We start from the raw sequence: 13,401 nt of genomic DNA, 5'->3' as shown, positions 1-13,401 counted from the left end.
CCCCCTCGTCCCTGTTCATCACCCGTCTCTCCTTAGCTATCACTACAGATTCCCTAAGTTTTCTGAGTGCAATGTTGTTTTCCCTATCTATCACTTTCACCCCCTCCCAGTCAATGACATGGTTGTGCCTAGCTATATGGTTTGTAACTGCACTGGAGTGTTCTGTTGTTTTCGATTCTCTCCTTCCTGACCGTGTGAAAACTTGTGGGCATCTTTTTTGTGCTCATTGATCCGAGTACCAAGTTTGCGACCTGTTTCTCCTATGTACACAGTTTCACAATTCTTGCACGGGCTCTTGTATACACAGCCGCACACCTCTTCCATCAGCGCCTTGTCCTTAGGATGTACAAGAAAGCGTCTGAGAGTGCTGTGTGGTCACATTGCTACACTTATGTTGTGCTTTCTGTAGACTCGCGCCAGCGCCTCAGATACATTTTTCACATAGGGAATGACTACCATACGCTTTGACTTGTTCTTGGTTTTATCCCTTTCTTTCTTCCTAAAACCCTTCCCCTCCTGTTTTCCTGATATCTTTGTTTCAGTGTCTTTAACAACTTTGTTTATTGTCAATTGTGGATATCCACACACTTTCAGTGCTCCCCTGATGTGGTAAAGTTCCCTTTTCTGATCCTCTTTATCAGTCACTATTGTAAAACATCTGTCGACTAGAGTTCTTACCACACTCAATTTGTGAGATAAACGCACTCAGAAAACTTAGGGAATCATTAGCAATAGCTAAGGAGAGACGGGTGATGAACAGGGACGAGGGGGACTACCAACTAAGCCCCATCTACAGGCCTTTGTTTACTGCTGGGAACCAGTCCAGCAGTAAGCCCGCCCTGTGACGTTCACTTCCCACGAAGTCACAATCTGATGAAGATTCACCAATGGTGGATCAAAACTGTCTGAGTATGTGAAAAAAATTCTTGAAATGTAGATATAAACTGTTAAATAACAATCAAAACATGTTTTGGAAAGGCTTTGGCAGAGTCTGAGGTGAAAACGATGTTAAATTAAGAACAAATCATACACACGAAAGTATGACCATGGCAGGTTTCATTTGACCATCTCCTATCATCACCACAGAAATTTTAAACAGATCATGTTGAGCCAATTTTTTTGTTACCTGTAACAATTTGTTCCTCTGGTTTTTTCTTGTCATTTTTCTTGAAAATGAAGTCCCCTAGAGCTCTTGATAATGCAAGATTACCTAGAAATACAAGTAATCAAGATAAATGGTTAATGTTATGTTAAAGATTCGGCAAACAAATATTGGGAATATGTTTAATAAGTATTAGAATTTCATGACAAACAATACTTTTTACCTTTTAGTGTGACTTTGACCTTTGTGGTAAGAAAGCCATCTTTTCATGATGGGTTGAAAATCCATTATTAAAAAATCCATCCATTTGTGGCAAAGTTATGACTGAGACAGGAATGTTTTTCAAAATTGACCTTTTATCTCTATGTTTAATTGACCTTCGAGGTAGGAAGAAGGGCGTTAAACATGACATTTCGTCTTATGATAGTTTACATTTCCACAAAATTATTTCATAATCCATGAATGATGGTGTTTGCAATAAATACAAGTTTTGCTTTAAAATAGGGTAATGATTTGAACAAACTACCCATATATCATGAAATTTGTAGTCTTTAAACACTGCCACCTGTGTAAATATTAATGCTAAGGAGAGAAACTATATAAGAACTTGCTTCTTTCGTTTCAATCCTTTTCTCTTATATTGTGTAAGATCTGTATATATTATTCTTGCCATTAGAAATAAATATGTTTAAAGTAACAAACTACCCGAAGCATAACCAAATGATGTCACAAGCCAAATATCAAACCTCTTTGCCTATATGACTTAGAGAAGATTTGTTAAAGTCCTTTTGCTATATAAGTATTAAATGCAAAAACACGATATGCCTGCAACATCCCTTTGAGGTCATAAAAACACCTGCATGGATGACACTTGCCATTTACTCTGTTGAATTCCACCCATCCTCCGGCTGCAATGATTCGTCTGGTTTCTCCCTCGTTGCCTGGCTTGTGGTCATTAGACAGCACGTCTACGCGACCTCGTACACTGGCTACTGCTCTCGAGTCACCCACGTTTGCCTGACATACCGGGTACACAGAGTAAGACTCAACACATAAAATGCATTTCAATCAACCTCACAAGTATACACCCTGTTGCTTCAGTTTTTTAACTTTCAGTACTGACCAAAGAAGCAAAACAGGCGTTTTGTATTACTTTTTTGTAAAAAGGTACCTATCTTCAATCGGGAATTAGTTGTTCTGATTCTGTCCAGATTAGTAAATATATACCACATATAAGAGAGTCAATTTGATATGATTGTATGATCTCATGAGGTACATGTATCTATTTGCAAAGTATTTATTTAAACTGAACCATTATTTAAATTTAAGACAGACTTTTTTAAAACCTTACAGTTTCAAGAATAATTATTGTCATCGCATCATAATTCATGCTTTACCTCAATAACACTCCATGGCTTAAACTAAGATGTATTTCCACCATGCACAGTTTAGTGATGGCATTTTGTACATTATGCATGACATCATTTTATGTATTTCAAGACATTCTTTTTTATTGATGTTCTAAATAAAGAAATAACAAGAGCACCGCCTTGCGGGTGCAGACCGCTCATCTATTTTCTTTTTAAAGGTGAAGGGACTCTTATTTTCAATCACAAAGGAGGGAGGGGTGGAGTGAAGAGCGGTGCATTGTGTGGGGGTGTGGACATTTATTACATTTTCTTCCAAAAATGCGAAAAAAAAGGAAAAAAAAAATCGGGGGTGGGGGGGGGAGGGTGGGGGGGGATTCTTGGGTGCGATGGTTGGACGGTATTTCAAACATAAAATAATAAAAATAAATATTTGTGTTTTTTAACCGTTTCATAAAAAAAAATGGGGGGGGGGGGGGTGAGGTGGGGGGGGTATAGTGTGAGGGTGTGGTGGTAATTTGTGAGATGATCTTAAAAAAAAAAAAAAAAAAAAAATAGGGGGGGGGGGATTCGGGTGGGGGGAGGGGGGGGTGGGGGGGGGGATTCTTGGGTGCGATGGTTGGACGGTATTTCAAACATAAAATAATCAAAATAAAAAGTTTTGTTTTTTAACCGTTTAAAAAAAAATTGGGGAGGGGGTGGGGTGGGGGGGGGTATAGTGTGAGGGTGTGGTGGTCATTTGTGAGATGATCTTAAAAAAAAAAAAAAAAAAAAAAAAAAAAAAAAAAAAAATAGGGGGGGGGGGGGGGGGGGAGGGGGGTTGGGGGGGGGGCACGGGCGATGGTTTGGGTGGAGTCTATTGTGGTATGTCAGGTAAGAGTAGTTTTGTCATAGTATCAATCAAATCTAATCATAAATAAAGAAGTTATGGCAATTTTAGAGAAATTTAATAATTTGACCTTGAGAGTCAAGGTCATTCAAAGGTCAAGGTAAAATTCAACTTGCCAGGTACAGTAACCTCATGATAGCATGAAAGTATTTGAAGTTTGAAAGCAATAGCCTTGATACTTAAGAAGTAAAGTGGATCGAAACACAAAATTTAACCATATATTCAAAGTTACTAAGTCAAAAAAGGGCCATAATTCCGTAAAAATGACATCCAGAGTTATGCAACTTGTCCTTTTACTGTACCCTTATGATAGTTTGCGAGTGTTCCAAGTATGATAGCAATATCTATGATACTTTAGGGGTAAAGTGGACCAAAACACAAAACTTAACCAAACTTTCAATTTTCTAAGTATAAAGGGCCCATAATTCCGTCCAAATGCCAGTCAGAGTTACATAACTTTGCCTGCACAGTCCCCTTACGGTAGTTAGTAAGTGTTGCAAGTATGAAAGCAATAGCTTTGATACTTAAGGAATAAAATGGACCTTAACACAAAACTTAACCAAAATTTTCAATTTTCTAAGTATAAAAAGGGCACATAATTCTGTCAAAATGCACGCCAGAGTTATCTAACTTTGCGTGCCCAGTCCCCTCATGATAGTAAGTAAGTGTACCAAGTTTGAATGCAATAGCATTGATACTTTCTGAAAAAAGTGGACCTAAACGCAAAACTTAACCAAAATTTTCAATTTTCTAAGTATAAAAAGGGCACATAATTCAGTCAAAATGCACGCCAGAGTTATCTAACTTTGCCTGCCCAGTCCCCTCATGATAGTAAGTAAGTGTACCAAGTTTGAATGCAATAGCATTGATACTTTCTGAGAAAAGTGGACCTAAACGCAAAACTTAACCGGACGCAGACGCCGACGCCAAGGTGATGACAATAGCTCATAATTTTTTTTCAAAAAATAGATGAGCTAAAAACGCAAAAAAAGATTGGATAAATGGAATACCTGACAACTGACATACACTGTAACTCCAATATATCGCGGTTGAAGGGGTCCAAAGATCGCGACTGTGATATATCCGGCGCGCGATATAAATTGTAAGGTTATGTATGCATGTATATGTATGCATTAGCATTGTTATGCAATCTCAAAACACGCTATTTACCTACCTTATTCAATTATGTGTTATATCCATATGTTATTCATTGGTATAACACAAAACATTATTTCTTGTGAGTATTTTCAAATGCATATAATTAAATTTGTAATCTGAAAAACATTGCCGAGTTGTATTGTTCAAGAAAGCATGCACAAATTAGACCCATGTACAAAATGACGTCATTCATTCTCATGAAAAGCATGGAAAGCATGGGTTTTAATAGTAGTGCATTTTGACAAACTGAGGGATCTTTACCTTGAAATTAAAAGCAAGTAGTTTACACTGTATCTAACGCACACAGATTGTTGAGATAGGTCAGTATTGACTTGTGACATTTACAGTTATAATTGTGTACACCTTCATGTGTGCACTGGTGCGTTTCGGCAGTTCAAAGCAAATTCAATACAGAATGGTAACCCCGAAATGACCTGTGATGTTTGACAAGAGGGGCTATTGTTTATCGCAGTACACAGGTGTTAAAGTGATGTACAATTTAAGCAAACAATCTGGTCAAAACTGGATTATGAATGTTGGATAAAAGTTGGTGAAAAAAGGGAAAAATACTAGCTTGAAACGGATTTTAATTTATCAAATTCTCAGATTAAAACATTTTATTTGGGGATTATGCTCCTCAGATTTTTGGGAGCCATAGCCGATTTGTGATATATTGGACAACGCGATATAACGGACTGTGATGTATTGGAGTTGCAGTGTATACAGATTTTTTTAATGCTCAGCTAACAACCCTAAACCCTAGCCAAAGCTTATGATAACAGTTTTCTAAGCCTTGCTTGATGAACCCATAGATTTAACACTAACATGGTAGAATTCGCTATATCCTTAGTGGTAAGTTTCAGATCATGAAGATGAGTATCGACCCAGAAAGAGCATGTTACGTACACAGTAGATTCTGCTGTTTTTCACCAGGACGGTTATGGCTGTAGTTCCTGCTAACTCTTCCTTCATGGTATCATCTGTCAACAAACAACATTAACCCATTTATGCCTAGTGGACTCTCCCATCCTTCTAAATTGGATCAATTTATTTCCAAAATTAGGGATGTCTAGTGTATTTATTTCTATATTTAGAATATTTCTTACAAATATTCCATTTAGCAAACAGCATAGACGCTGATGAGACGCCGCATCATGCAGCATCTCATCTGGGTCTACGTTGTTTGCCATGGCCTTTTTCCTAGACGCTATGCATAATTAGGTCAAGGTAAGTCACTGATTCAATGCAGGACAAAACAGGACAAAAGGATACATGTATTTAAATCGGGCAACTAAGTCACGCCTGGTAAACCAACTTATGAATCCCCAACAGGGATACGCTTAAAATCATAAGTTGTACTTCCGGGGATACATAAATTGACAGGAAAACTGCCAAAATGGAGCCTCAAGAGGTGAGTCGTTTTGATTTTTCACATATATCCTCTACTTGGAGACCTTTTCTCCCAAAAAGCTCAATGCTATTCGACCGCACACACATTATTTATGGTAAATGTGTACTGAATATAGATTATTCTTTTGAATCCGTCCCGAAATCGCTTTCCTAGTGGTGACCTAGATAGACAATGGGGTTAGCATTTTGCATTTTCATCGAAATTCTTACACGTAACAGTCGGACATTGTATCCACTTTATATTTTGAACATTTCATATTGCCAGCGACATCAGAATCTTCTTTGTCACAAATCGTTTTGGAACGGCCACAATTCACCAAAATCTAATAGGGATGCATAAGTGGTATTGGGATACATAAGTTGTATTCGTAGTCAACATATCTCTCGCTCGTGTGAATTACTTTGGGGCTCGAGTTATATTGCTTTTTAGAAAGAAATTACGGTTATTAGGTCTACTCGTATATTCCGATTCTTTCAGTGATGGTTACAACTTACACCATCATTATTACTGCTGAAATTATTAGTTGATGGTTTGATATGTCATTATTTTGGGTATTTGTGTCTGTTGTCCTCTGTCTGAAGAATAAAAAAGCATACCTATCAACCCAACAATTTTCACCAATGTTACCTGAACAGCTTATTTTTTCTTGCTTTAACACTGATTAACAATAGATGAACTTAATTTAAGAACTTTGTTTCAGGGATAATTACTATGATACAGAAGCACGGCTCCAGGGCAAGCAGTCCAAAGAAAAGACAGTTACATTTTCTGGATTTAACCAGATCCTGTTACGCTTACAAAATAAATGAAGCAAAAGTGTTGACTTCCAAACGGGTTTGAGTTCACTTTGAAAGTGGCTCACAGCAAGGGAACTGATGTATATATATAAGACTTGTATCTATTTGTGTGTTAATAATCCACAGGTCAAGGTCACAGGGTAGCATTTTAATATATTACTATAATATGAAAATCGTGTATGAGTGATAAATTAAGTACCTTTTGACACTTTTATTTCAACATTGGTAAAGTTGATGTCTATAAGTCACATTCTAAACTTTATATTTTCATGTTCTACAGATGTATGTATATAATGGCATTTTATTGGGGGGGGGGGGCATACATGTTTCACAAACATTTCTTGTCTTTACAAAATGTATTATAAGGTGCTACTTGTGATTCTGAACATTTTTTATCTAAGTCTTGAAAGTTTTGGCATTGAAGTGACTGACACAATATCTGTATGGATAGCCTTCATAAGTCAATTACATTATCCACGCTAAAATTGTAATGATATTGAATAAATTGTTATTTTGGTGATTCTTTTATCTGATTGTTAGTCCTTTAAATTGCAAATTAAAGGGAGAGAATTTTCTAAGTGTTTGAAGTCAGTATCATGGGTAGTGGTTTTGGTGTATTCGGACCACCTTCCCCTGTCAAAATGGAGTTCATTATTGTTTCTTCATCATAAAAGGCAACTTAAACTTTGATTTGTAATTTAAGCTTGCGTCTTTTTTACTACATGAACATGCATTGTTTTTCATTTTAGACTTAAGATGTGCCATTTGAAATGTTACAATCACATTGTAATATGTAATGCAATTTCTTATTATTTGAATAAACATATACTGCAGTAAGTTATGTAATTTGCTATTTGTCGCATGTTACTTCAAACAAACATGTTTGAAGCTTACATCGGTCAGTCAACTTTGTAAAATGTGTCCAAGTTGATTTCAGAAAATACAAAACAGAAAGAGTCATTCATTTGTATTTTTAATTTATAAAACTAACAGAAACAGCAAAACATAAAATGTATCGTAAAAGAAACAACAGTAGTAAGGCTGAACAAACAAAGTATTTCTTGATTTAATAGGCTCTGCCACATATGACTTTCATGGCCAAATTTGGTACATTTATATTTTGTTAAATCCTTTTTATAAGCGTTAAATTTCACTTTTTGTCAATGTCAAAATCAATTCAACACTTAACGAAAAATATTGTGAATATTTGATAATTTATTTGTTTAGTGCATTATTACCATATTTGATATTTGACGACCAGAACTACTTAGACAACATTTGTATGGATCCACAAAAGGATCATTCCTGTGCAGGTTCATTAAAATGGCCAACTGGTTTAGGATATGTGAGTTAAAGAGTGTTTACACATGGCGAAAGGTTGGTCACAAAAGGTGAAATGCATTAAAAAAACGCAATATTTAAGACTAAAGTGGTACAAACATACATATTTACATGAACTAGTTAAACTCTTTTTGAGTCAGTGTTATTAAATTATAACTTTTGTACACATTGTAATCACTTAACAAAATGTAAACATGCTAATGACAAGGAAACTTCCAACTGGAATGGTATGATATTCATCCTTCTAAAATGTCAACTATTCATAGGGCAAATCTTGATGATTAAAAAAACATTTTTCAATGGATTCTGGCGTAGGAAATGTATGACAAGAATATTCATAAATATTTGCACATATTCCATTAAAAATTAGTTATTTCTAGCGAAACATCTGTGTAAACACTCTACATATTAGAAATCTAATACAACATTCAATAACTTGATATATGCATTTACATGACATATTTCTGTTATAATAAAGTAAGATAAGTTCATAAATTGACTTCTGTATTGAAATATAGTGTTTAAAACATCAAATTACATATCACAAAGCAACATGTGTACGACTCACATGTAACAGTTTTAACATTAAAGAAACTGAAAAACCAAGGTAAAATGCATTTCCATTTTTCTGCACTTTGCTAATGATGATATTTTGTTAAAGGATTAACTTGTGTGCTGCTGAAATTTATAGATTTACATAAATACAGTACACTCCACGCGTTTTCCCCAAAAACCGCGCTCACTGCACGTTTTTTACCTGCTAGCGAGTGTTTACGCGGAGTTTAAACACGAGGTAAAACGCAGCGTTCAGTTGGGTTCGCTAATATAGTGTTTTTCCCAGGAGGGCAAATGGGCATGGCGCATTACTTTCAAAAAGGGCATTTTAGCGCGCAGTTTAGGCAAAAAAGGGCAAAAACGTTCCCTGAATACCTGAATTACGGGGAAACATTAAACACATCAGAAGCAGCTGTGGAAAAAATAACATAAAAAAGCACATTTAATGGTAAAAGATGTATTTAACTTACTATGATTTATATTAATATATTTACCTTGCAATGTACATTTAAGTTCCATGCTGTTTCAATAAACTGTACAGCACGACAAACATAATAAAGCAATATATGATATGAATCTGATTATACACAGATCCACTAACATATAAATGAAACCATATTTGTCTTATCCCATGTTCTAACAATAATCTCGACAGATGTTTAAAATAAAATTGCGAGTAAATTGATCGCTTACAATATGCGAAAACTCATTTCCGTGACATACATCCACCTAGTAGATTACAAATAAATAGATAATGTTGTTGCTATCTAAAACATGTTTATGCATCGTTGATTATCACAGACATTTCATTAATTCCTTCTTAATGTATAATCTCCATCGTTAATTCGATCGTTTACGACGTTATTTGCCATTTTTGACGAGTCACAATTTATCGTGTAAGTACCTGTTATCGAACAGCACCTATTATCGGACGTTTTGTTTTGATTCTGTATGCACATGCGCAAAAGTGCGCATTACGTCACATTGATAAACAAATGGTCGCACATAAAGTGACTGACCTACTTGCCTACTTAGCTTGAAACAAATGCGCTGAAAACAGGTTAAAGGAATGCATTTATTGTTATTTACACGGTTTTATGTGTTTTTTGCTATTACTTTTTGAATGCATTTATCAAAACGTGCATTTACACACCAAAAGCATATTTCCGTTTGCAATTTTGATTGCAGCCGACGCAGATTTTTTCGCCGAGTCCGGGTCACGTGATAGTCATGTGACTTTGTATATGCTAGAGTAGTATTTATGAAGTGTCGGGTAATAGGTCATGTTTACATCGGCCGCCATTTTGTTTTGTCTGCTAGAGGTGACAATAACCAGGGAATCATTGTTATGAATTCTTGAAGGATATTTGCTGGAAAACTTTACAGATAAGTTATTTAATGATTAAACTGTTAGTCATTTGTTAAAACAAAATGTTTTTGTCATTTTAAGTGTTTCAATGTTAACATAATTTAAGGTAATTTCTTAGGTGTTCGATAACTGGTTCGTCCACCATAATTCTGTATAGTCCGCCATGTTGATGAAATGTCAAATGATGTAAGCGACAGGTGCGCATAGCAACGTTAAATCGTATACGCGATTCGCATTTGTGAAATTGGTATACGTCTCAGTAATTATTTCAATAATTAGATCTAATTATCTTAAAGACGAAAACGATAAAGTTTGTGAATTTAAATGTAATTATGCGTAAAAAAATATATGTTTTGATATAGATCTAACTGAATAATGCATGCAAAGCACAATTGTCACGAGAATAACATCGAGTTTTTCATCAAAAGTCTCCGAAGAAATGATTATATCGTGGAGGAGTACACATTGCCGAGCGAAAAGTGCGCTTGGTATAACACAGCCTCCGGCATTATCGATTGATACTGACACGGGGTTATTCACGCATGACTAATTCACAGCTTTGGAGCAGTCAGTAAGACCTACCTATAAATCGAGCACTGTTATAGATTAAATCTGCTCAATTAAATATAGTCGATTAGACGTTGACGTCTCTCGAGTAAATCAAGCACAGTCGGAGCGTCACAGACAATCAAGGAAGCTGATTTTGCAGACCAAGTTAGATCGTAAGGCAATAAAGATGTTATCAATAAGGGCCCGTGGCGAAATTTGCCTTTGAAAAAAAGGGCGCGTGGCGAAATTTGCCTTTGAAAAGGGCAGCGTGGCGATCCGGGAGGGCGGCGTGGCTTTTCGCCACGCTAAAATGGCCTGGGAAAAACACTACTAATACCCGCGGCGTGTATTACTTTAGCCTAGTCGGTAAATGGAGACAATTTCTGTTCTTATCAGCGACCGCCGCGCAACACCGCATTAGCAGTGTGCTACTTGGCATGCCAAAACATAAAAACATTGTCATTAAAAATTGTTTAATTACTGTATAAAAATAAAGATAATTGTATAGAAAATTAATACGTATAAAAATTATGTTTTTTTAATTCACAGGTACGTCTACAATATGAATGAATATACGACATGTCAAGCATTTTGACAAATTAATATTTAAATCATAACACATATACATGTAACACAAGGATAAATGTTCCGTAAAATTTCCAAATGAGAATAATACTAAGTAATCCGAAACACACTACGATTTTTAATGTTAACAGGACGTTTACAAATGCTTTCAATATACAGTCATCATGTATATTTCCCGACAAAAGCGCGCGAAAATTATGCTGCAATGTACATGGTCAAGGTATACTCCTGCAAAGCGTGCGTGTATTGATTTTTTGATACAAATTTTGTAGCCGGAGAACACTTAATTCTGTTGATTTCGGTTAAAAGTATTTTTGGTATTTTTTAACAAAATTATATCGCAAATAAATTGATATTTCCTCCAAAATAATTTCAAATCAAACACGCCGAATCTTTATCGTTACGGTATTTTAGTAGAGTAACTATTTTAACAGTAATTGTACTGTAAACTGATTAAAGAAGACATCTTGGCGGAACTGGATTAAGTGTTTGACGTTATGAAAACACGCAAAGCTTGTCGACTGACCTATTGTGTAGACTGCTGTCTGCGGTGTTTTGACAAAAGGGATTAAAATGTGTGAATGTCACTCTGCCGATTTGGTCCATAATTACTGGTAAACATTGTTTTGAATGTTGATGCAACTAGAATACAACTGTGAATATTTACTGCAACTATCAACTCAATAGTTACCACCTTCTTTTAGCAATCAATGGAATAACCTACCTTCAAAGAGAAAATAAATGCATCAGTGAGCAGAGAATCGACTTTGTTCCGACAATTAAAACAAACTCCTTATGATGGTTGAACGTGTTTACTTGTGTGACAAAAAAAGTCACATGGAACCAGCAGCCCCCCTATCGATAGTCGGATACCACATCCAAACTAGGATTAGTGGAAAAATTTACCAACCCATGCGAAAGACATCGGGCCTCAGACATTTCCGATAAAATGTGTCGAGGTATAATCAAACATTCGCTTAAAGAAGCAACTTTACTTACAAGGGAAGTAACTTTTGAAAATTGTTAGACCACACAGCGCTAATTCATAGCGTTGACTGGTTCTTGAGCTTTGCTAATCTTAAAGGTAGAGTAACTGCAGCCTATTTATAACGCATTTTTTTAAATTTTATTGTCATTGATTTTAACGAACAAATTTTGAATGAAATATCAAACCATCAACTAATAATTTCAGCAGTAATAATGATGGTGTAGCCATCACTGATAGTATCAGAATATACGAGTAAACCTAATAACCGTTATTTCTTTCTGAACTCGACCCCCAAAGTAATTCACACGAGCAAGAGATATGTTGACTACGAATACAACTTATGTATCCTAATACCACTTATGTATCCCTATTAGATTTTGGTGAGTTGTGGCCGTTCCAAAACGATTTGCGACAAAGGAGAAGATTCTGATGTCGCTGGCAATATGAAATGTTCAAAATATAACAAAATGGATACAATGTCCGACTGTTACAAATAAGAGTTTCGATGAAAATGCGAAATGCTTACCCCATTGTCTATCTAGGTCACCACTAGGAAAGCGATTTCGGGACGAATTCAAAAGAATAATCTATAGGCAGTACAAATTTACCATAAATAATGTGTGTGCAGTCGAATAGCATTGAGCTTTTTGGGAGAAAAGGTCTCCAAGTAGAGGAAATATGTGAAAAATCAAAACGACTCACCTCTTGAGGCTCCATTTTTGCAGTTTTCCTGTCAATTTATGTATCCCCAGAAGTACAACTTATGATTTTAAGCGTATCCCTATTGGGATTTCATAAGTTGGTTTACCAGGCGTGTAAGTTGGAACAGGGTTTGAAATGAAGGAAGTCTGGAAGTAACTTATAGTTTTTGCAGCCGACCTTGGAACCAATGCAGTCATATACACAAAATGGCAAATGCTCGCATCATATATTTAGTTACATTTGATAACACAAGTTGAAATCATTGTGGCAAAAAGAGACAATTGTACGTGGATTAAAATGGAAGGTCTGCATTCTTGCAGAATGGTTTATTTTTTTAAAGACAATTTTATTAAGTGACCACTTTTAGTTACTCCATTAAGTGGTCTCTTAATACAAGATTGAGGGTATAATATATTGATGATTTTCCAAAAACCTAACTGAAAAGTTACTCCTGTATATATATTACCTTAACCAACAAGATATGTGTTTGTCAGAAACACTATGTCCCCTTTTGCGCCGCTATGAAGCTATATATTTGACCTTTGGCCTTGAAGGATGACCTTGACCTTTCACCACTCAAAATGTGCA

General features: G+C 35.7%; 1 protein-coding gene across 8 annotated transcripts in view; it reads right to left on the bottom strand.

The window, feature by feature from the left end:
- Positions 1 to 13,401, bottom strand: part of LOC127876439 (probable protein phosphatase 2C T23F11.1) — a 64,792-nt gene that overhangs the window by 12,108 nt on the left and 39,283 nt on the right. For all 8 annotated transcript variants that reach the window (XR_008047856.1, XR_008047855.1, XR_008047857.1 and 5 more), the window contains 3 exons: positions 5,423 to 5,496; positions 1,978 to 2,119; positions 1,127 to 1,210 (listed from right to left, as the gene is read on the bottom strand). Coding sequence is in view for 5 of the 8 variants with exons in the window: in XM_052421724.1 (XP_052277684.1) it covers positions 1,127 to 1,210; positions 1,978 to 2,119; positions 5,423 to 5,496 (300 nt within the window). In the remaining 3 variants the exon portion in view is untranslated. The remainder of the gene's footprint in view (positions 1 to 1,126; positions 1,211 to 1,977; positions 2,120 to 5,422; positions 5,497 to 13,401) is intronic.

The sequence above is a fragment of the Dreissena polymorpha genome, chromosome 4, assembly GCF_020536995.1.
Source record: "Dreissena polymorpha isolate Duluth1 chromosome 4, UMN_Dpol_1.0, whole genome shotgun sequence".
NCBI lineage: Eukaryota > Metazoa > Mollusca > Bivalvia > Myida > Dreissenidae > Dreissena > Dreissena polymorpha.
Note: the sequence above shows the minus strand (reverse complement) of the source record. Positions and strands in the feature narration are given on the sequence as shown.